At 41.9% G+C, this 25,438-nt stretch overlaps 1 protein-coding gene across 9 annotated transcripts in view; it reads left to right on the top strand.

The window, feature by feature from the left end:
* KDM6A (lysine demethylase 6A) overlaps nucleotides 1-25,438 on the top strand; it is a 288,340-nt gene that overhangs the window by 20,585 nt on the left and 242,317 nt on the right. For all 9 annotated transcript variants that reach the window (XR_005598273.1, XM_039538040.1, XM_039538068.1 and 6 more), the window contains exon 3: nucleotides 21,169-21,277. Coding sequence is in view for 8 of the 9 variants with exons in the window: in XM_039538040.1 (XP_039393974.1) it covers nucleotides 21,169-21,277 (109 nt within the window). In the remaining variant the exon portion in view is untranslated. The remainder of the gene's footprint in view (nucleotides 1-21,168; nucleotides 21,278-25,438) is intronic.

Here is a 25,438-nt window from a genome sequence, read left to right on the forward strand (position 1 = left end):
TAGTATTCCATGGTTAGGGACACACACTAGTTATTAGAGATCTTAGGCATTTGCTATTGCCAGAATAGACCTGGGTTCACTGTTCTCCATCAATTCCTGTGGTATGCTTTGATGGTTCTCTGTGGCTCCGTACCTTTTGTAAATTGTCCACTCCAATCCCCCCAAATATCAAGCTTGGCTCATGTTTTTCTGTTACTCATTATCTTCACTGGATACCTCTTACAAAGATTATTTGTTGGTATGTTAGAGAATACAAAGATGTAATTGGCCATCACAAAATTTTGATTTTTTGAAGAGGAACTCTGAATTTTTACATAAAGTCTTAAAATTTGACATCTTAAAGAAGCCTTTGATTTGTATCTCAGAAAATGAAATGAGCGCCAGAGGCCTCTCTGTAAATACTACTACTACTATTATTTTCTCATTCCACTATTTTTGGCAGATAGCTTCTGAATTTTGAAATGCCAAATGGAAACTTCTGTTCAACATCTTTAGGGGAAAGTATTTTCATGTGATAAAATGCTTTGGTGAGCTACTCAATGTTGCAGTAGTCAAAACTAGTTTGTATTTGGTTGGTCGTGTGAAGTTTCAGTTTGCTCCTCAGGTATTTTACCTGTCCACCATTAGTATTTTTTTATAAGCAATGAGGTGAAGAAACCTAAAGTATGATGATGTATAGCATTGATTTATTTTTGCCCTTTCTAACTTTCAGTAGGCTTAAGTTTTTTTAAGTTTTTTTTTAATATAAAATAATACAAAACTATTTTAAACGTGTTTTTAAATCTAGTACAAATTGTTATGGCCAGAACACAAGCTTCTGAAGTAATGTGTGCGGCAGAAATGTAAATCCTCATTTTTATTTTTTGGTGCACCACTTTTGGATGCTGCTTAGTTTTGTGGCTTATCTAAAAACCCCTTTTAAGTCTTTATTATGTTCACTGCCTTTTGTAGGCTGACTTTTCATTACTGATCTCAGCTTAAGGATGACTTCTTTTTTGGAAGTTAAATAAACTGCTATGGAGATTCTGTTCTACTTCACTTGTTTAATCACACATACACCATGTGTTGTTTTTATCCTGAAAAGCACAAAATCTTAGGAAATGGATGGCTGGGATGGGGTGGCAGAAGAAATGTGGCTAGGCCTCCTGGGCCCTTGACTACCTCTTTTAAATGTTACTTGTTGGCTTTCATCCCAAAATGTGCACATCTTGATTTGAATTTTGACTTCATGATTGTAAACTTGATGTAAATGCTTGTCCTTCCTACCTGTATATTTCACAAAATGCTTTCCCTGTTCACATGTATCTTAACCTTTCTATACTACTATGTCTAGTCCAGGATATCAAGTGTTTTTTAAGAAAAGTCTTAGCTAGCATGTTTAAATAGTCTAGTGTAGACGGGGCAAATTGTGTTTTTTAATTTGTTTTAGCTGGTCAAGGTGAACCCTAGGCTCCCTCCAAGGTTAACTGTAACCAGATAACTGACATTAAAATACAACATTCCCTTTTTAGGTTAGGAATTAAAAATATAACATTCGTAAAGTCTAGTGTAGGCAAGGCGGTGTATACTTTAATTTAACCATTTTAGCATGTGCTAAACCCTCAGGGGAAACCTAGGCTTTATTTTAACATGTAACATATAATGTGACACTGTTTTCTGCTGCCAAACCTTTCCTATCCCAGAGTAATAGAATACAAATCTGTTGTATCAGCTTCCTAGTTGCAGAAACTCTCCTGACCTCTCACTTCCTAGAGCAAGGCCTCTAATTAGACGCATGTAAATGTTTGCAGATGGCAAATGTAGGCAAGAGTATACATGCCATTGTCTGGTCAAGCATGTTTAAATACATGGATCTGTGGATTTTGGTATGGTAGGGTACATGACCATAGCAGGAGGTGGAAAGGTTTATATAGCTGGGCAGCAAGATAATGTTCTATCATTGATTAGAAAGAGGTTGGAGGTTTTAAATGTGAGTTTTCAAACACTGGAACACAAAATGCATTTGGCAGTGGTGAGTAGGAAACTTGTGAAGAATGATGTAAACTGCAGTCTCTTGCTGCTTGGAAAAAGTGCACTGCAGCAAAAGGAATTATTAAAGATATTAATGGAGGATGATCCTAAAGTAGTGTAGCTTGTATAGCACCCAGACAGAACCAGAATTGGCAGGATGGGGGATTTCACATTTTTCAGAAATCAGTAGGCTATTGAAAGTTGAAGTCCTCCACTCCTGAAATGAGGCTCTAGAGAAAGAATTTTGGTAGGAATATCAGCAGCTGGTTCTGGATGTAGGGTATGCTTTCCTCAGTCCTGTCCCCATATTTTTTTGTCAGTTTCTGGCCCAGTGATAATTATACTAAGAGTCTATAGATTTCGTCCTCTGGCTATTAGTCTGGTAAACTTTTCCTATGTGAGACTTATTTTCCTTAAAGGGAAACTAAATATAAAAAGCAAGGTTAATGTAGTAATAAGGTAGACTATTTTATTTCCCGAGTCAGAAAATCCAAAAAAATGAAGCCTCACAAAGCAATATTAATGACTGGAATTATTGATGTTTAATATGCTTAAAATACAAATGTACACTATAGCCCACTTAATATTGCTTTAAGTTTAATCTCCAAATTTACTGATTTTTTTTTTTAAGACCATGACACCAATTTAGAAATTACTCCTGAAAATAACAAAAGTAACAACACACAAGGTTAGTATAATGGGGAAAATTAGACAAATATATTTTACTTTATAAAGCTTACTTTTTTTCTATATAGTAAATTGCACTATAATCAGTTTATTCCTTTTTTGTAAGTCTCTTATGTAGGAACGGGGTCATGAAAGCTATTTTTAGAAAATAAGGAATGTGATCGTAAAATTACAAATATTTGTGTGGGAAGTTGGAAGGGTAGTACCTGAAATTAGTTTTATATCTTTTAAAAATTGACAGCTTGAAGTTGTCAGCTTTCTTTAAATATAGAAAGTTAATATCAAAGACTTTAAAGGGACACATTTGCAAACAGGCTTTATCTGTGACTAATTTGCGATTATTAAAAATGAGTTTTACAAATCCATTTTGCTTATTGTGCTCTTGTTTTGCACTTCTCTCACCTTGCACGCTTGGTTCAATTAGATTTTCTTTGTTTTTATTTATAGACTGTTTTCACTTGCAGGTTTTTAAAGGCTGCAGAGGGAAATGTTTAAGGCAACTTTCCGTAGGACATTTGTGAAAACATTTTTATTGGTTTTGTGTATTATGAACTTGTTTTTACAAAAAATTTGGACCATATTTAAATTGACAGTTCCCTTTTATGTTTTGGATAGAACAGAGGGGAGAGAGTTGGAGCTGGTTAAAGTAGATGCAGCATATAAATACTGGAGAATGTTGGCAGATTGTAGACTTGAAATTGTTCAGTTCTTGCAATAACATTTTCAAACTAAAGCGGATATAGGTTGTTTTTAGTAATAACACATATAAGCAGCAAAGATACCTTTGCCTTTGCTTTTTTTTTTTTTTTTTTAAAAAAAAGCTTACATTGCTGTAGTTTAAACATTTTATTTGCATTCTAGTGAAATGTCAGCTAGGCTACAGGGCTCCTCTCTGGGTTACACAGGGCTCCTATGATTAGTCCCACCTCATTGGATGTTAGAGAATGGAAGTGAGTACTTGACAACCTCAGTGCCTGGTTGGTTGGTTGATTTTGTTTCATGACAAGGTAGAAAGACCTGTTGTTTGTTGTGACTAATTGTGTTTTGGTGGTGATTTTGTTTGTTTGTTTGGTAGTGAAGATCATAAGTCCTTCATTTTGAGGCAGTATCTGTGGTTTTATGGTTAATGGCTGCAATTGTTTTTATAAATACTTTGACATGACTAGGGTTTGTGTGTTTGAGGATTTAGTGAGTTGTTTTGGGGGCACTCGAATAATATGTCTCCATTTGGAGTAAAGTAACTGGTTTTTATTTTGAGGTGATTGACTTTCTAAAATTTTGTGTCAAGTATCAGAGTGGTAGCCGTGTTAGTCTGGATCTGTAAAAGCAGCAAAGAATACTGTGGCACCTTATAGACTAACAGACTAACTTTGCTGCTTTTATAAAATTTTGTGTTTATCCTTTGGGGACTTGTTTTGGTGGAGAAAAAAATGTTTTTAATAGCTCCTCAAATGAGAGAATCAGTAAGTCCTGCCATCACTCTTGGATTCTGATTTTACAATGTGGATTGGGTAAATGTGGTTAGGTCTTGGTAGGCTGAGAGTTGTCATCTAAATTTATTCTCTCTCTCTCTCTCCCCCCCCCCCCCCATATGCTGTGAATAGGTTAGGGAAATGTAGCAGTGGTTGAATTTAAATAAGACATTGCTCGTTATATTACAAATTAATTTTAAAAATATTGTTCCAAAAATTGCTAAGGTGGAGACATCTTCTGAACATACACATAAGAAATGGTCCCCAGAGGTTAATAAGAAATTTGAATTAGGCTTTGTTTTCTGTATAGCAGTGTATTTTCTTTAAAAAGCTGTGTACATATTTAAAAAGTGTTTTAGAAAATAAATCTTGAGCTAGAAATTTAAGAATTTTTGTAGTTGAAGGGTCTGAGGAGCTTGATCTTTCTATGGGTATGGCTACACTGGCGATTTGCAGTGCTGGAAAGCCTCCACCAGCGCTGCAATTAGTAAGTGGCCACACCTGCAGGGCACTTCCAGCGCTGCAACTCCCTGGCTGCAGCGCTGGCCGTACACCTCACTCGGCATGGGGAATAAGGATTCCAGCGCTGGTCATCAAGTGTGGCCACACACCAGCGCTGTGATTGGCCTCCAGGGTATAAGGTGTATCCCAGAATGCTTTTATAAATTACTCTCTTTGTTTTGTTATGCAGCCTCTCTTTGTTTTGTTGTGAACGAGCTCCGATCGGAGCTCCGAACAAACAGAGCTCCTGTTTGCTGTGATCATCTGTACCTGGCTGTAAACAATCAAATGAGAGGCAGGCAGGGAGAGTGAATGAAACAGAACGGAGGAGCTCCGTTGAACTGCTTATCTAAAAAAACAAACACTGATCACAGCAAACAGGAGCTCTCTGTACCTGGCTGTGAACTATCAAATGAGAGGCAGGGGAAACAGCATTGGATGCAGGGTTCGCAAACATTTTGTGATTTTTCCAATCTCTCTCTTCCCCGCTCCCTGTCACAGTACACCGCGGGGAGTCCGTGTTGGAGGCAGGCTGTTTGCAATTAAGAGTTAAGACTAAGGGGTCAGAAACATGTTCTGATTTTTCAATGCAGGAAGCTAAACACACAGTGTTGGCTCCAAAAATCCCCTCTCTCTTTCCCCCTGCTCCCTGTCACACTAGACCCCACTCCACCCCCCCCTTTTGAAAAGCACGTTGTGGCCACTTGAACGGTGGGATAGCTGCCCATAATGCATCACTCCCAACAGCGCTGCAAATACTGCAAATGTGGCCACACACCAGCGCTGGTAGCTGTGAGTGTGGGCACACACCAGCGCTGGCCCTGCACAGCTGGATGACCAGCGCTGAAAACCGTAAGTGTAGCCATACCCTATGAGTATACCAGAGAGAAATTGAACAGTTGTACATTTAGTTACTTTTTTGTGTTCTGAGGGGCAGGGGCTTGTTAGTATTTTATTATGGATTTGCATAAAGTTACAATGATTGTTTCTCAAGGGAATTTGTATTAATGTGTGCCCACACTGTCAAGTTTGTAATTGAACTGAAAAATCACAGATTTGAGTTTTTTAAAACTTTCTTTTAGAGACATAATTAATCTTAATTTAGCAGGTAAAATTATGGGTGAATCAGGGATGTTGATAGATTATGGTGATAAGACCCTTCACAATTTCTCTGCATTCATGAGACCTTAAAATATAATGAACCCGATTCATCAGAATTCCTTTTCTCCTCTCCAATTACTTCAGCTTTCTGTCTTAAGCTTTCTCTTGCTAGGACCTGTCTACATGAACAATTAGTTTGTGACAAGTGGGGGAGTGAATCTACCCTGTACTAGCCTGCCAAGGACTGTCTTTGTTGATTCTGCTTAAATGCATTAACAGTTTGTTTATGCATTTTGATCTAGTCCTGTTTTTCAAAGAGTACTAGATCAAAATACATTAAGGAACTGCTGATGTGTGTCTGCAGGGTGCACCCCGACAGTTAGTCTGTGGCAGGGTAGTGTGAGGCAGATTCGCACTCCAGCTTGCTGCAAACTGTTTGTTTGTCTGAAGAAGCTCTTGGTTTTGTTGAGCTATTTGGACGTTAGTCTCCATAAGCTCCTGGCTAATAAACATTACACCTTTTTCTCCATGGAAGTTGCCCTGTAATTCTCAGTAGAAGGATTTTTCACAATTTGTAATTATGGCTCATAGCTGTCTACTCATAAGGTAACCTGGGACCTAGAGATTTCATTAAAGCCACTTTCAAACAGTCCATGTTCTCTGTTCTGATTCGAGATATTTTTTTCTCATTGCTTCATCTTCGGAGGAACATTAAATTAATAAGTATCGGGGGTAGCTGTATTAGTCTGTATCCACAAAAACAACAAGGAGTCCGGTAGCACCTTAAATGTTGTTGCTTCTATTTTATTTGTAGAACCTTGTCTTGAATTTTATTAAGTTTTATACAAAAAAAGACGCACCTATCCAAAGTGCTAGGTGCCCCAGCATAAATTACAAAATCAAAATGGGATCTCTGCAGGTCAGTAGACTTAAGCTTTCCCCAATCTGAAAAAGCCCCTTTCAGAGTTGAGGGTTCATCCCAAAGGATGCTCTACTGCCAACCCCCAACCATCGAATTGAGAGAAAACCAGCTTGAATACTTTTTCTGATTGCAATTGTGGCAGTATGACTCTGAGAGGTGGCTTTTCAAGTGACAAGGTCACCAACCCATTTATGACTTTATAGATCAAAATTGGTACGATCATAGAGTACCAATGACATGCTGCCAAGGAGAAACACAGCTTGAAAGACAGCAGCATTGTGCATCAGTTTACATTTCTCAGTTAATCTAGAATATAGCCTCATTTAGAATACATTGCAATAATCCAGTCATGAAATGTGACAAAGGCATGGATCATGGTAGTGAGGTGCCCATCTGAAAGAAATGGTCGCGTTCTCCAGACCGGGTGCAGGTGGTAGCAGGCTTTCCTGGACACAGCTGCCATGCGATCCTCCAGCAGCAGTTGGAGATTGAGTATAGTCCCATATTGTGAACACAGGTAACATGGTAGAAATATACCCTCAATGGGGAGATATCAGCCTTGCCCTGTCATCAGGTTGCTTCTCCCCATCTACTGGCATCATCTTGATCTTCCTCAGATTGGGGCATGGATGAGAGCTAGCTGTCTGCAAATCAATCTCCCTCGGATACTTGGGCAAGACTATCAACAGCCCTGGCAGGATCGGGGAAACAGGGATATTGAGCTGAATGTCATGAGCATATTAAAAATACCGAAGTCCGTATCCTCTCACTCTCCTAAAAGCCCTATATACACACTGTCTCCTCTTCAGGATAGAAAAGTCCACATGATAGTCCCCTCAGGGAAGAGAGAACTTTCTGGGAACATTTCGCCAGGAAAGAATGAAGCCATGGAAGAGCAGTCTACAATACCGACCTGCTGAAGTGAAGAAACAGATTAACAGAGCCAGAAGAATACCCAGAAGTCACCTACTACAGGACAAGCCCAACAAAGAAAGTAACGGAACGCCACTAGCCATCACCTTCAGCCTCAATTAAACCTCTCCAGCGCATCAAGGATCTACATCCTATCCTGAAGGACAATTCCCCACTCTCACAGATCTTGGAACACAGGCCAGTCCTCGCTTACAGACAGCCCCCAAACTTGAAGCAAATACTCACCAGCAACCACACAACAAAAACACTAACCCAGGAACCTATCCTTGCAACAAAGGGACATATCTATTCAAGGAACACCATCATAGGACCTAATCACATCAGCCACACCATCAGAGGCTCTTTCACCTGCACATCTACCAGTGTGATATATGACATCATGTGCCAGCAATGCACCTCTGCCATGTACATTGGCCAAACTGGACAGTCTCTATGCAAAAGAGTAAATGGACCCAAATCAGACATCAAGAATTAAAACATTCAAAAACCAGTCGGAGAACACTTCAACCTCCCTGGTCACTCTGTTACAGACCTAAAAGTCGCAATTCTTAGCCCACAAAAACGTATGCCCAAATAAATTCTTTAGTCTTTATGGTGCCACAATTACTCCCCGTTCTTTACGTTGTTTTGTGACCACTCTGTCTATGAACTTAATTACCAGTGAGGTACTGGTCGACAGCCATGTCATCAAGTGTTGGTTTTTGAAAAACGTTTTGTGCTGCTCTTAGTTTAAGAGAAGCTGGCACCTCGTCCTTCTTTTTGGAAGCATTGATAATCTCCACCTGTACTGGGTCCAGTACTTTATCACTGGCATTTATTATCCTTGAATGACTTGGATCCAAAGGAGAGAGATGGGATAAAGTTGCATGCAATACAGTAACTCCTCACTTAACGTTGTCCTGGTTAACGTTGTTTCGTTGTTACGTCGCTGATCTATTAGAGAACATACTCGTTTAAAGTTGTGCAATGTTCGCTTATAATGTTTGGCTACCGCCTGCTAGTACAGTACTTTGTCCATTACTTGCGGGATTCTCTGAAAGAGCAGCCCGTTGGAGCTAGCGGGTGGGGGCTTGGAACCAGGGTGGGCCGGCAGCCCCCATCAGCTCCCCTTCACCTTCCCAGCATCTCCCACGGATCAGTGCCTTCCTCCTCCTGCCTGCAACAATCAGCTGTTTTGCAGCGTTCAGGAGGCTTGGTGGGGGGCGGGGAGGGTGTATGGATGTGGCGCACTCGGGCGGAAAGGGTGGAGCAGGGATAGGAAGGGGTGGGGCCTTGGAGAAAGAGGTGGGGATGGGCTTGGGGCGGAGCCGGGGGTTAAGTACCCTTCCCCGCACTTTGGAAAGAACAGCAAGAGGAGCAGCCAGACGATTTACCGTCTTTCACCCTCTGACTCCACCACTTCAACCAAGCTTCAGAATCATCATTGCGGAGTACAGTATTAAATTGTTTAAAATTGTTTAAATCTTGTACTGTATATGTATATAATTGGTGAAAAAATTTTCCCTGGAACCTAACTGCCCCTCCCACCCCCATTTAAATCAATTTCCCCATAAGAATTAGATTCCCTTAACATCGTTTTGCTTAGTAGCATTTTTCAAGAACATAACTACAATGTTAAGCGAGGAGTTACTGTACCTCTAGAACATCAGTCATTATCCATGGCCTAAACTCAACCAGGGAAGAGCTATCACTTGCTTGTTCCCTCAAGATTCCTCTCTGCAATCAAGGCAGCAGACGGCTCAGCCCGAATCCAAACAATTTAATCTACAAAATAATCTGAAATTTCCTTTAGCTAGGATGGTCTGCACACCAGCCCAGGATTGTGTTTAACTTAATACAGACCTTCACCTAAAGCCATCAATTTATTTTTCCCTTTTTCAGTCAGAAAACCTCGCGACTACTTAAATACATTTTCATTTTCAGGAAGTGGCCTGAATAACAGGGTTTTATGTAAACCATTTTAATCTGTGGAGGAAATGTAATGCTTTTCTTGTGGTGTTTGGCAATCTTAGGTAGGGGCTATATTATTCTCCAAATCCTATTTTGTTGGACAGATTAAAAATGATCCCATTTTAAAGGCAGATAAGTAGGCAATTCAGCCGCCTCCTTTAAGACATTTAGGTTTGTTCTGCTGGATGTATGACTTGGGGGGAGGATGGGGGAATCTGTGAGAATTTGGGAAATCTGTACTGTTGATGAATTCCATGTGAGATTATGAACTCTCTGCAGTTTTACCAAGCTACTAAACTCCATTTTGAAGATGCAGTTTTGTCTTTGTGGTTTTTACCTCCATGTTGAACTGAAATGTCAAGGGGCAGTGAAACAGAGCGGTCAATAGAGGGTTGTTTAAATCAGGATGGCCTTTTGTTTAAATAGGAACATCCTATAGTAGACTGGCTCCCACTGAGAACTGATTTGTGAGGGGAGGGGGTGCCTGGCAACAAATTTCCCCTAGGAAGGGTCTGGGGCTAGAAGGTTATGAAAGTGCAGGAGCTGGTCTATTTGGGGTCTTTGGTCATTTTCACCAGCTCAAGCAAAGGAAAGCTGCTGCAGGAATCTGAGGTGGGGGGAACCCTCTCACTCTGAATTTAAGCATCTCTTCTCCTCTTCCCCCTCCCCCCCCCCCAAGAACTCACCAGGGAAGGTCAGCTAGAATGAGAAGTTGTGTGTTAAGGATGGTTTTTATTTTCTATATCATCTGTACTCTCTGGATTTCTTGTGCTTAAGGAAAGAACAATGGCGTTAGAATCCTGTGCAAAGTGTGTGCATGATGCTCCATGTACTAGTGCCCCTTATGTAGGTAAACTGTGGACTCCGAACACCCTCATGTCTAAGGTTTCTGTGGGAGGATGTGTTTAAGCTATGAGGGGAGTCTGAGGAATCACCACTGGCTCCAGGGACAGGAGAGTGGGCTGCTTGGTTGCAGCTCTCAGGAAGGATGCTAGATGGAGCATCGGCACCCTGACAGTGTGCCAAGGGATCCAGTAATAGGGGGTAGTGTCTGGATGCTCGTCAGACTCTAGACACTTAAAGCATGCTGGGATTTAACGTCTGGATCTCTTCACAGCACCCTGAGTGTCCAGTGAGGAGGAGTTTGTTTAGAGGTGTGAAAGGCTAGTAGACTACCATCTCATCAGTACATCTGACTATCCTGTGCATTACAAATCTGAATTGTTGTTGTGTTCCTCAGATACAGTTTTTGAAAAACAGAGCCTTGTCTGCCCTGAATGCACTTGTGGATAAAGATGTGTATTAAATAACTAAATGTGTTTATCATCTTGTCATGGAGGCATGGTAGCTAAAATTGCTTTTGGTTTGTACTTCAAGCAGGGATGAGATTTGTGTATCCTCACAATGGGCTAAACTGTCAGTTTGTGATATAGCCCATGGCAAAGGGAAATATGTGTAGAGCTGCCTTTGGAGCAGCCCATGAGGGAAAATCAAATCTCCTTTCTGATCTGAGAGGGCAAACTGCAACAGCAGCATGTGTTGTAAGTGCACGCTCCCCAACACTGCTGGGTGCTTTGTGACCAGGGAATTGGAGTGGAGGCTCCATGTCTTCCTGCCCATGTGTGTAAGGGAGGACGTACTAGCTTTATAGATCATCCTTTCCTCTGTATGCAGGAATTGGTGGTATGGTATACTGGTGCAAGAGAATTAACCTCATGTCCATTTTGCTCCCTTTTGCAGGACAGGCCATGCCTGGCCCATAACTTATAGTCTTTATTATTTGAATACAGAATTAATTTCCTGGGAAATTGCAAGGAAATCTGTTACTTTGCAAAGCGAAAAAGAAACCCAAAACACAAACCCTGACTTTTGACTTGAACAGTAGCGAATTTTAGCAGCATCTAAAGTATAGTATTCAGTTTTAATATAATTTTTTATTTATTCATTCCTGACAAATAACATCTGTATCCCATGTTGAATATATTTGATGTGGTATTGATGTCTCAGTCTCAATTGCCCTTGTGATTGTGAGGAAAACTTCAGAAATGTGAACAGTGTAAGTGAAGATCATTTTAAGATTTTTATGTCTTCCACATCTGCCACCACTACCTATGGCCAGTCACCAGCTTCTCCAGAGGGATTGACATCATTTTGGAGAAGCGGTTATGGTGGTTGAATGCCATGTTTTGGGTGAACATTAGGGGAAAATGCTATTGTGTGGGTTGCCAGGAGAGTGAGATTTGAGTAGGAGAGAATGGTGCTGTTCATGGCTCCTTCCGCATTTTTTAATATACCCCAGAATATTAGCCATTTTCGCAACTGCATCACATTGACTCGTATGCAATTTGTGATCCACTACAACCCCCAGAGCTTGTTGAGCAGTGCTAATGCCTAGTCAGTTATTCCCCCTTTTTGTAGTTGTACATTTGATTTTTTTTGTCCCCTTCCTTCTCTTAATTGGTCTGAAATCAAGAAGATTAAATTCAATAATCCAATTTGTCAGGGTTGTTTTGAATTCTAATCCTGTCCTCCAAAATGTTAGCAACTGCTCCCAGCTTGGAATCATCTACTAAAAAGTTAAATTGAAGATCTGCCTTTTGAAGGTCAGTGACCTGTTTAACTGCAAAAATGATGAAGCATTCCACTCTTTGAAAGAGTTTTTAGAGATGCCCTTTGGTCCCAAGGTCTCTACACTTCAGTCCATAAGAGGAGGCAAGTTAGGCTTGAAATCTTTTCTGAAGACTAACCTCCTAATTTTATTAATGGCAAAAGGCCTTGGATCCTCCCTAGAAGAGACCTTTGTATCAGACGTTTGTATTCATCTACTGCTAGAATTCATGCAACATCTGGCTCAAGAAAGCATGTTTGACTCCACAGTCAAAAGTCCTGGACTGATCTACAAGGATTTATACCATTTCCCTCAGCATTTGGCAGCTGTTTTCCTTTCGTTTTGGACTTAGAATAACTATGGACTGCTGAGTTCAAGGAGTCGTTTATAAGGTCTATTCAGTCTAGTTTCAGTCCTTGCCCTTCTACCCAGTCTCTCATCAGGGACCCATCTCATGAGATACTGCTGAAGCAAAAGGTGGGGACTCCCTTCTACAACTAGATGCATTGGAGAAGTTTCTCCTTGAGTTCTGGGATGAAGGTTTTATTCCCATCACTTCCTTCTTCCAAAGAAGAAAGCAGATGGCATCCTATTCTAGACCTCAGGCAACTCAACAGATTAGGTCGTCACTTCAGGTTCAGGATGGTCAGCTGCTCTTCTGAAATTCCCTCCTTAGATTGGTTTGCCACTCTCTCTACTTTTGATGGATATTGCCTCTGCTTGAAAGGTGAGATAGATCTAAGAATTAATAGCAGGACCATCATATACAGTATTTCACAAAATCTAGGTTACTTTCAGGTCTTGTCTTATACTACAACATTAAGTCAACGTAAGTTAGGCCAAGATACAGCCACTGCAGTAATTACTGTGGTTTTTCACGTCCCCACGACCCTCCTTCGGCCAGTGATGTGCGTCCTCACCTGGAGCGCTTGCACTGACTTAAGTGGGGCAGTGTGGGAGCCTGCGTGGGGCTGACAACTAGAGTTTCCCATGTCCATAGAACAAAGCCATTCCAAAAATCATCTCAGGTTTTTGTTGTGTCCCTATATCAGAAACTTACAGAGCAGCTGCTTGGTGCTTCTAGTTGTAGCCATGAGATATGTTGCTCGGTTTGGCTGGGCAGTGCTACAGTTTTTAAGGACGACTCCTGACGCCCACCTCTTTAGAGAATTACCAGTTAGCCATGCATCTACAGTGGAATCCACATGACAAGCACTCAGAGAACAATCACAGTAACTGTGGCTCTTAGATATGTAAGATATTTGGTCCATGTGGATCCTGCAACCTAGCCTCCCTTTCCCTGCTACTGGAGAGTCTTTTACATAAGATTCTGTATTGACGGAGGACCTGAGCAGAGATTGGGCGTGCTCTCCCCCTTACGGCCTATGTGATGGTGGGCCTAAGGACATACAGGATGGATGCATGATCCCAACGAATACTACTGACCAAAACAATCTTTTCTCATGTGTATGCGGCACATTTGCATCTACAGTTGAATCGAAGTGGGGGGGGGGGGGGGAGAAAACTGAGAACCACATTTATTGTACAGTAACTGGGTTCTTCTTCGAGTAGTGTCCCTACAGGTGCTCCACTCCTAGGTTATTCCTGAAGGACTTCTGTGCCAAAAAATGAAGAATTCTGCACACATTTTAAAATCTGCATATTTTATTTGTCAAAATAACACAATATAGTCATACCATTTTCAATTATTTTGGTAGTTTATTTCAAAATACCTGTCAGCAAGTATGTCTAACAGTACAGACAACAAAAAAGATTAAGGAAATGTTTTTTGACAAATAGGTGCCTTACTATTTATATAGCTCCACAGTGAGCGAGAGGGACAGAGTCTTGCATGCCTCCCCCCCATCCCAATCCAGGTGTGGGGCAAGCAGGTTCAGCGTAGCAGGATCCAAGTATGGAGGGGCTTAATGTGGGGCAATCCAGGTGTGGGGTGAGAGGGTTCTCTGTGGGACAATGTGGGTGTGGGTGGCTGGGTGGGGGGGGGAGAGGATCTGGGTGCACAAAGGCTTGTTGGGAGGTTCTGGGTACAGGCGGAATGGGACTCGCGGGGGTGGGGTGGGGTGGAGTGAGAAACAGTTATCCAGGTGAAGGTAGTTGGTGCTCAACATGAGCGATTGGATGGGGGGGATGGGGCTCTGCAGGGAATCTGGGTGCATGGGGTTTAGCAGGGGTCCGGGTGCTGGAGGAATGGGGGTTAGTAGGATGGCAGTCCAGGTGCATGTGGGTGTGGCTCGGTTGGGTGGGGGTTTGATTGTGGGGTGCTCAACAGGGGGTAGTCTGCATGCAGGGGCCTGGATGCAGGGGAGGGCTTGAAGGGGGAATCTGGGCAGGGGAGGGGAAATCTGGGGGGTTCAGTGGGGGAGTTTGGGCGCAGGTGGAGGGTTTGGATTCAGGGGAAGGCTTGGCAGGGGTGGAGGGGCATAGCTTCCCGCACAGTGACCCCTTCCCCCGTGGCTGGGGAGCGATGGGGGCAGGAAGTAGAGGGATGGAGCTTTCTGCAGCTGGGAGATTCCCAGGAGTGGGTTTGATCTGGACTCTCTGTGAGAAGGAATTCCCGCCCCCCACCCATGCCCAGCTGGGACTAACAGCTTTCCAGGCACACAATAGGAGCCACTGGCTGGGGCATCCCAAATCCTGCCCCTCCCCGTTTCCAGGTACACCACAATAGTGAATGAGAGGGACAGAGAGAGCCTAGCCCTGCTCCCTGAGGTGGTCATTTATGTCTTGCCACGGCTGCTCCCAACGCCTGAACCAGACATGCCCCTTCTACCGGACCACTGCCCGAGATGGGTGCTTCAATCAATCTGTCTGCCAGGAAAGAATAAAATCTGCAGGGGATGTTAATTCTGGGCTTGGGCAGAGGCGCAGAATTCCCCCGGGAGTATCTAGGTGTATTCGCATCCCTGCGCCTCAGATCAGAGATTTTGAGTAGCAGTGTCTGTTTTGGCCCATGTGTATGCCCTCCCCACCTCATGCTTTACCTCACTGCTATATAGTGCTATGTGAGCAAACTGCCTTCAGTTCCTTCTCAACTGCCCTTGGCCTGAGATGGGGCCTTAGAGTCTGTTGACAGTTTTTCTTTCTTTCAGTATTAGATGTAGTAATAAAGCTTATGTTAGTTAGTCCCCTTCTTTTCTTTTCATTTCTGCTCCCCTCCCCCCAGAAATAATTTTTTTTCTTATTTCGCTCATAGGATAGTTATTGCCCCATGCAAGGCTTTTGAAGAGGGAAAGAAATAAAACTAACAGGAATAAAAATGGGTGGAGGAAGAAAATAGCAGGAGGGGACCTGGAGAAAGGGTACTTAACTGCACATTTAGATTCTCTCCCAAAATAATTTGAACTGGAAGCCAAAAGAAATTCAAGCAGTATTTCTCGGTTCAGGGCTAGGGAGGTTACACACTAGTAAATGGGCCTGCAGATGTGCACAGTCTAGAAAGCTATATGATTACAGTTATCTCCATCTGTGGTAAACTATTTTCTGTTACTTTGGCTCAAATAGCAGGTGGCTCCTAGAGAATCACTATCCTCCTTCCCTGTTCCTGTGCTGGTTCCTCATGTAGCCAGCTACCAGGAGAGGAGACAGAGGAAAAATTCTTTGGGACACGGGTTTGTTTAAGTGCTTAGTATCTTGACGTTCTGAACCCTGATTTGGTCCTCTGTGCACAATAATGATACAACTGTATAATACAGAGGGGAGAGCAAACCACGAGTAAAAGAGCCAAAAAAAAAGTGACTAAATATATAAAGCAAGGTGCTTAATGATAGAAAAGGTGTTTAAAGAAGAGAAGCGGCAGCAGCTGTGCTGAGCCCTGGAATGAAGGGACATGAGGAGAACTAGGAGCACCTGGCCATCCTTAAATCCCAAGAAGAGCTGCAACAGGAATCACTGAATTTTTATCCTTTCTTGTGCACAAGAAAGTCCAGATATTCTTTATAGTGAGGTCTGCAACTCAGGAGGCAGTATCCGTGTTGTCAGTCACTCCAGGGAGGGAATGGTCTTAGGTCAGATGATCTCACCCATTTTTTTCCCCTGAGTATTCAGCTTCAGGCAGACTTACCCAAAAACTCTTCCTGTGCAGAGCAGAAACTGAAACAAAAACAAAAGGATGTTTTGTTTTTTACTTCAGCTGTTTGGCTTATTGGCATCTTACTATTTTGCTGGGCTCTGTTGTTTAGTCTTGTGTGGGCTCTGCCTCTTAGAAATCTTTTTTTTTTTTTTTTTTTTTGAGGTAACTGTCTGCAGTCGTTTCCAACATATATTTGGAAAGGCCTCTTGAGGAATTGTATTGCACAGGTTGATGTCCTTCTGGTTCTCTCATAGTAATTTTTCTTGTGGCTGTTTCTTCAGTATCTAGGTTAGTGGTGGGCAACTTGCGGGTTGCATGTTTCCTGTCAGGGTAATCTGCTGGCGGGCTGCGAGACAGTTTGTTTACATTGACGGTCCACTTCTCGCAGCTCCCATTGGCCGGAGATGCCGAACCATGGCCACTGCTGCGGGAGGCTGTGCCTGCGGACGATCAGCATAAACACACTGTCTCGCGGCCCGCCTACCAGAGGATTAACCTGATCTAGGTTGCCCACCACTGATCTAGGTTGTCAGAACTCAATACTATCTACATAAGCACAATATTGTACTCACCATAAGGATAAAACATTGAGGACTTATTCTGCCTTTATTTCCCAAGGTGGAATTGTCTATTTCATATCTCAAAGGAATATCCAAAGCAGCAGCTGGAAATGTTGTGGGCAGTACCCATTTTCAATCATATAGAAGGTTTTCCATTTTCTGATTCTCATTGCACCTTGCTTTATATTTGGTCACTTTTTTTTGGCTCTTTTACTTGTGGTTTGCTCTCCCCTCTGTGAACCCCTTCCACTTTTGCTGTATTATTTTTGAGGTTGGTTGATCAGACCTGAAAATGGTATTCAAGGAGGGGGACATAAGATTTATATAAATATTGGACATACTATAAACCCAGCAAATCTGGAGTTACGACAAGGTACTCTGAAAAACTATTGGCTTAAACTTCCTCAGAACTTGGAGAATTGGGATGATTTAAGTAGAGTAATAAGTGGAATAGAATAGAATTACTCATGGGGAAATTCTGCACCATTGTGCAAGTGCAGAATTAATATTCCCCACAGATTCCTCCCCCACGCTCCCAGAATTATTGATTCTGACTGTGAGGCTAAGGGAAACCGCAAGAGGGGTCACACTTCAGTTACACCTTTCACCCACCAGGGGCTGATGTGGCACGAGAAGAGCAGGCAGCTAGCTCATGGGCAGCAGCAGCCAGCCATGAAGAGGGAGGGGGCAGAGGCTGCTTTCCTCACAGCGCCCTGCCTGGGGGGCAGGTGAGGAGGCACAGGATATGGTGGGGGGGGAGAGACAGAGCGGGGCACACTGCTGTGGGGGCGGATCACAAAGATGGATTCAAAAGGGCTAGTGGGGAGGACAGACTGGGGTGGGGGCGCAGAAGCTAGTGGTATGACAACATTGAGCCAAGGGCTGAATAGGAGTGGGGATGGAGGGACACACGGGGACAGGGGCAGATATGCCTGACTGAATGAATGGGAGAAGCTAGGGTCTGCATTGGGGAGGTTCCCCAACTCCCTAACCATCCTCCTTCCTTCTAAAAAAAACAAAAAACCCAAAACTGTTCTATACTCCCCCTCCCCACAACAACCTGCCAGGTTGACTCCCAGGCTCCTTTCTAGCAATTACTTTCCTCTCCTTCAGCCGCTCTGTTATCCCTGACTCCCCCAAGCCTTTGCACTGCTTCTAAAGGGTGCGGGAAATACATTTCTGTATTGTAGTTTAAATGAATTATTACTCCAAGTTCTGTATGAGTATTCCTAATAAGGAATGTATTTGTCAAAAAAAAAAGTTCTTCACTGTCTTTTGTTGCTGACAGGTATTTTGAAATAAATTACCACAGTAATTGAAACTGGCGTGATTATATTGTATTTATTTTGACAAAAATATTCAGAATCTTGCTGAATTTTAAAAATACTGTGTGTAGAATTTTTAATTGTTTGGTGCAGAATTCCCCCAGGAGTAAATATAATTTTTTACAAATCCTTTTGGGTCTGATCCCTTGAGATTCCCACCCAAGAAAATCCATGTAGGTATGATCTCCTTTTTTCAAAATGCAGGAGTGGGTGAACTTTTTGTCCCGAGGGCCACATGTGGGCGGGGAAATTTGTATGCAGGGCCATGACTGTAGGGCTGGGGCAGGGGGTTGGGGTGTGGGAGGGAGTACAGTGTATGTGTGGGTGTGGGGGGTGCAGAGTGCAGGAATGGGCCCAGGGCAAGGGGTTCGGGTGCAGAATGTGGCAGGGGGTTGGGGTGCAGGAGGGTGCAAGACAGGGAGTTGGGCTCAGAGCAGGGGGTTGGGGTGCAAGCTCCAGCCTGGTGCCACCTACCTTGAGCAGCTCTTGGGTGGCAGCGGTGCGCAGCAGAGCTAAGGCTGGCTCCCTGCCCGCCCTGGTCCCACATCGCTCTCGGAAATGGGCAGCATGTCTGGCAGTGGCTCCTGGGGGTGGGATGGGGCAGGCGGTTCCGCAGCACGCTGCCCTTGCCTGTGAGTACCACTCCCAAAGCTCCCATTTGGCTGCAGTTCCCCATTTCTGGCCAATGGGAGCTGCAGGGGGCGGTACCTGCAGGCGAGTGCAGTGCGCAGCGCACCTCCGCCACCCCTCCCAGGGGCCGCAGGGATGTGCCGGCCGCTGTGCCATGGGGCTGGCCATCTCACGAGCCAGATCTGGCCCACGGGCTGTAGTTTGCCCTCCCCTGTTCGAAGGGGAAAAGTATTGACTCCTTTCCAGGGATGTCTTCAAAGGTGTTTGGTGGGAAGAAGATACGGTTTTTGAACCAAATCTGCACCAGAATATCCATATTTGTGTGGGTGAGGACTTGGGATACTGGGTTTAAAAAAAAAATAAAAATCTTGTGTAGACTTAATTCTCTGGAAGAAAAAAGAGATTATCTTGGTGTTTCCTATTCTCCCTTGAGAACGGAAAGCAAGGAAAACACTTGTGCTTTTTATTTCTCTGTTGCCTCCAATCTGAACTTCCAAGAAGAGCTTTAGAAGTTAAAATGAAATGTCACATGATATCCCTGTGAATATAGGTAAAAATCCTAAATATTGCTGGCTGAGGGATTGGAGACAAAGACATAGTGAAAATCTGACTTGCCGAAGGTCATACAGACATGTGTGAAAGAGCCAGATATAGACCCAGGTGACCCGACACCCACCCTTGTACTCTAACCACTAAATATGTTTTCTCTAAGTGTGGTTTGATAAAATTTGATCGAATCACTGTAGAGTCCCAGATGCTAAACTGTTTAAGCATGTATGATTTATAACCTTGAATAGTTCAGGGAAGCCAGGCTCATCCCTGGTTAGGGGGATCCTGCTGTGTCAGTGTTCTCCAGAAATTCAGATTTTCCCTTAGGCAGTATTTGGTCATCTTAGCAAAGTTGTCTTCCTCATCTGTTTACTTGCCCAAAAGATTTTATGGGTTACCCAATTCTTGTTTGGAGTTTATCCATATCTCAAGCTGTGATGTGAATAGTACAAAAACAAAATTGTATTTTACCTGCTTTGTATCAGAAAATGTTAATTGTATGAATGAGCTTCCAGCCAGGTCTGGGCAAAAAATAAGAATTCCATTTTACAAAAAAAATTGAGCTTTCATTATTTTTGTTTTTGTTCTGCACTGAAACAAAAATTAGACCTTGTTATCTGAAGAAAAAAGTTCATAAGAGAAACAGACCACCACTCCCTAGAATAGCCAGATAGCCTGGTGGCTGGGTCACTCATTTGGAATGTGGAAGACTACTTTCAGGTCCCATTTCAAGTTTAGAAATCGACTAGGAGTTGAAAAGCCAGGACTTTAAGGTGCCACCGGACTCTAGGATGTATTGCTAAACTAAGGCATGTCTACACTAGTGACCTTACAGCAGCACAGCTGTACTGATGCAGCTGTGCTGCTGTAAGATCACCCATGTAACTGCTCTGTGCCAACAGGAGAGAGCTCTCCCCTCAACATGATACCACCACCTCAAAAAGTGGTGGTAGCTATGTCAGCGGGAGGAGCTCCCCAACTGACACAGTGCTGTGCACACTACCATTTATGCCAGTGAAACTTATGTCACTAAGGGGGATGTTCTTTTGAGTGACACAAGTTTTACTGACATAAGTGATAGTGTAGACATGATCTTAGTGTTAAAACAATTTTTAAATGCTTTTTTTGTATTTAAAAAAAGCATTTTTAATTGAATTCCAATTTCATACAAATTCAGCTTGACACAAATTATGACAAAATGATCTAGTAAATAAGAAATGGTAAATTAAGAATTTGAGTAATTATATGTTTAATATAATTATTTAAGTATGTATAGATTATGTATCCTCTTGGTTAGCAAAAAGTATCAAATTACAGCAGTCAACTAGACTCAAATGTTCTTTGGGAAAATAACTAAAGTACAAATGCAAAACAAGATTAAAATTGATGATTTTAATCAGTTTCTTACTTGCTGATTTAAATCATAATTACATTCAGTGATTTATATCACTTCAATTTAAATCAATCCCCTCTGATGTACTGTATCAATTTGTTTTTCCTTAGGGAAATGAAGTGTGTGTCACTTTCACAAGTAAAGAAAAAAAGATTTTGTTTTTTCTGTATTATGGTTATTAGTATTGCTGGATATTTGTGTTTGAATCTGACATTTTTTTCAATATGTGCTCTCCCTCTTGTTCTTGCTTTAAAACCAAGGATGACATAATTCTGAAATAACTCTGGTTGTTGCAGGAAACTGCAGAGTTTTTAGTTTTGCACAATAAGATTAGGTTTGGTAAAAGGTTTATATTTCTATTAGAAGATGCATTTATAAAATGTGCTTTGTTGAGTACAATACAGCATTTTGAAAGTATCTGTACTTCTCTTTTACAGGCTGTTCGCTGCTATGAATCTCTGATACTGAAAGCTGAAGGAAAGGTCGAGTCTGATTTCTTTTGTCAGTTAGGTCACTTCAACCTCTTATTGGAAGATTATCCAAAAGGTAAGGCTTTTTATCACACTTGTATAGCAGTTTTAATAACTAGTGTCTTTAATGAACCAGATTTGATTGACACCACAATATAACCATAAATATTGGGTAGATCAACTTCAGCACTTTCTGTTGGCTTGCACCATGCTTCAGAGTTGGTAAAAAAATAATATGTCATTGTACTGAGGAATACTTTTGTTCTTCCCTTCCCTCAGAGAAACCTTGTGGGCAAGTGTTTTTTAGTAGAACATGTTTACTGGTTCATGAACAGATGTGAATAATATACAAACATAGAACCTAATTGTTCCTCACATTTCTTCTGTTGCTGAAAATCTTCAAAAATAAAGTAAACCGACTACAACATAACCATAAGTGTATATCAAATGTAGACAACTAGAATAAGAATAGGCATTATAAATGAAAAGGAGACCTAAATGTGTACCAGGAATATTGTCCAGATCCCTGATGTGTGCTTGGCACAAGCCCCAGGAAAAGGGGTCAGGTATAAAGCAGGATTTGCGCTCTCCCAAGTCTGTTAAAAGCCAGAGACTGGTGTTTGGCCCTGATGTAAGTTACAACAATCTAAAGATTGTTCTAATTTATGTCATCTTCAAGACATCTGCCTTATGCTAATGGAATCATGGTCAGGAGTCACCATTCTTTACCACCACAAACTCGTCAGCTGTGGGCCACCTAATGTGGTCTGCATCACTGAAACATGGTTGGCTGACGAGACAAGCCCAGCGCTAGCTCACCTTGCAGCATTAGGCTACTCTGGACACTTAGACGTGGAGAATAGTAGTATAGTGATTTTATTCTCCTCCAGATTCAGATGCAGAAGAGACTAGTTTAACATCAAAGAGGGTATCCTCTTAATCTGAGAGTGCTAATAATTGATTATGGGCATCCTGCTAATCTACAGAGGTACGGACACCAACGGCTTCCCAATCTTCTCTCCCCCTACCCCCTGACGCTGGCTAACATGGTTTTGACCTGACCTGACTGGCAAAAATGAAATGGGTAAGCCTGCTCTTCACTTAAGAGCCTCCAGAGTCTTAGGCTACGTCTACACTTATGGGCGGGTAGAATACAGACTTGTACACCTAGTTAGCATTTATGTAAATAGCAGTGTAGACAGTGAGCATTGCTTAGGCAAGTAGAATGCAAACACACGAGAACCTTTGGGTATATACCCTACATGGCTCTCTACATGCCCACACAGTGCCTCCTACATGTACACTCTTTTTACTAGTGTAGTGTACTGCTGCTGGAGCCTTTCCCTGCCTCAGTGAAAGTGTCTGGAAGTGGTAAAAGCCTTTCTACGTTGCAGGGAAAGACTCTAGAGTGGGGAAGTGTGGGGGGGGGGGAGGGGAGGGTGGAAAGGAGGGGCGTATAGGCTGGCAGGGAGCTGTTAGCGCCTTTCCCTGCTACATTGCCTCTGTCAGAACCGTTCTTTGCCATGTGTAGCTAAATGCCACAGGATGGACACAGCCTGCTTTTCACTGCAGTTTGTAGCTACTGTAGACATTGCTGGAAGTATAGACAAGACCTTAGGTGTCCATTTTTTTCCGTTTTTGAGGGAGTCTCCCTCGCCTGTGGAAATCTCCGTTGTTTTATTACATAGACAATAAGAATTGCAATAGGAATAGTGAGAATAAACAAGGAATTAGAAAATAAATTTGATGTGATTGGTATTATGCAACGCATCAGGTTTCAATCACATGACATGTTAAAATCACTGGATGTGCTGTGTTTAGGAAAGATGCAATGGGAGGTATGGTACATAGAGTGGCACTCTCCATTAAAGATACCACTACCTGCTCTAGAATTATTGACAATTCTGAAGGAGAGAACTGGGAAGCTTATGGATCAAAGGATTAACTGATAAATCACAAGTGGTAGTGGGGGGAGGGAAGTCTGCTATAGACCACCAAATCAGACAAGGGGGCAGGATGAGCAGCTCCTTAAACTTCTGTCTATAGTGTGTAGATGGAAATATTACATTATTGGGAATTTCAGTCTGGGGGACATATGCCAGAGATCTCTTGCTGCCACTTGTAAAATATCTTTGGAGATTCTAAAAAATGTATAACTTTCAAACACAAATTACTGAAACCAGCTTGCAGTAATTTGTACATTAGACTTAATTTAGACAAAGATGAATTGATCACTGAACTAAAAATGTATGGTTGCTCAGGTGTGAGTGATAAGAACATAAGAATGGGTATATTGGGGCAGACCAGTGGTCCATCAGAATACTGTCGTCAGACAGTTGCCAGTGCTAGATTCTTCAGAAGGAATGAACAGAACAGGGCTGTTTGGAGTGATCCATCACCTGTTGTCCAGTTGCAGCTTCTGGCAGTCGGAGGTTTAGGGACACCAGGACGATGGGGTTGCATCCCTAACCATCTTGGCTAATAGCCGTTGATGGACCTATTCTCCGTGAATTTATCTAAGTATTTTTTTGAACCTGGTTATATTTTTGGCCTTCACAACATTCCCTGGCAATGAGCTGCACACGTTGACTGTGTTCTGTGAAGAAGTACTTCCTTATGTTTGTTTTAAACCTGCTGCTTATGAATTTAATTGGATGACCCCTATTCTTGTATTATGTGAATAACACTTCCCTATTCACTTTGTCCATACTATTCATGACTTTATAGACTTCTGTCATATCCCCCACCTCAGTCATTTATTTTCCAGGCTGAACAGTCGCAGTTGTCTGGATCTCTCCTCATATGGAAGCTGTTCCATATCCCTAATCATTTTTGTTGCCCTTCTCTGTATCTCTTCCCATTCTAATGTGGCTTTTTGGGGACGAGGTGGCCTGAACTGCATGCAGTATTCAAGGTGTGGGTATACCATGGATTTATAGAAAATATTGTTTGCTTTTTTGACTGCTGCTGCACACTGAGCAGATGATTTCAGGGAACTATCCATGATGACCACTTTTTTGAGTGGTAACAGCTAATTGAAACCCCATCACTTTGTATGTATAGCTGGGATTATTTTTTCCATTGTGCATTATCAACAACACTGAATTTCATCTGCCATTTTGTTGCCCAGTCACAGTGTCTTGTGAGATCCCTTAGTTAATTCTAAAGCTGAAGGCAAAGAGTTACAATCTTGAGTAATTTTGCATCGTGTGAATTTTACCACCTCACTATTCACCCCTTTTTCCAGATAATTTATGAAAATTTATGATGTCTATTTTCATTTGCTATGTGCAGATAGAACATCAAGTAGTAGGTATACTTGATGCTTTAAAAAGGCCAGTTTCCAAAGATGAAAGCCATCACATGCTAAAATTGAGTGAGAGGAAGTACTTAAACATAAAAATGGGAATTATATTGAAGAATTCTTTTAGATGCTTCAAAACACACAATTCTGCCGTCAAGAAAGAAGGCTTATTTGATTTAAAAAAATAATCCTGTTTTGGAGGGGAGGTGAAAGTAATAAAAATAAGTACTATATAATGAAACATTAGGGAAGATGAAAGCAAGGAGTACCAGTCAGCACAGCCGTTAGGAGTTTTAGACAGTTAAGAGAAGCTAAAGGTGTAAGTGGAAAAAACTCTATGGCCAGTAGGGTCAAGGACAAAGAGTTCTTTAAATATATTGGGAACAAACAAAATTCTAGCAGTACTGTAGGTCTGATGCTAGACAAGGATGATAAATCATCAATCAAAAGGCAGAAGTATTTAAGTATTTCTATTCAGTATTTGAAAGAAAACAGGATGGCGTATTCTTATCTTAGTGATCATGAAATACATTCTATTCAGTTAGTAACTAAGAAGTATGTTAAACAGCAACAGTTTAACATTTTTAAATCTGCAGGTCTAGATAATTTGCACCACGAATATCAAAAGAATTGATGGAAAAAGCTCTGTGATCTATTAATGTTGATTTTTATCAAATCTTAGAACCCTGGAAGTTCCAGAGGACTAGGAGAAAGCTAATATTGTGCCACTATTTGAAAAGGATAAATGGCAAGACCCAGGAAGCTATAGGCTGATTAGTCTGACATTAATCACAGGCAAAATCATGGAAAGAATGGTATGAGACAAAATCAGTAAACAGTTATGAGGTGGTAGCATAATTAATACTAATCAACATGGCTTAATGGAAAATACGTCTTTTCAAAATCAGTCTTTTGATGTCATCAAATAATACT

This window comes from Mauremys reevesii, linkage group 1 (genome assembly GCF_016161935.1).
Source record: "Mauremys reevesii isolate NIE-2019 linkage group 1, ASM1616193v1, whole genome shotgun sequence".
Lineage (NCBI taxonomy): Eukaryota > Metazoa > Chordata > Testudines > Geoemydidae > Mauremys > Mauremys reevesii.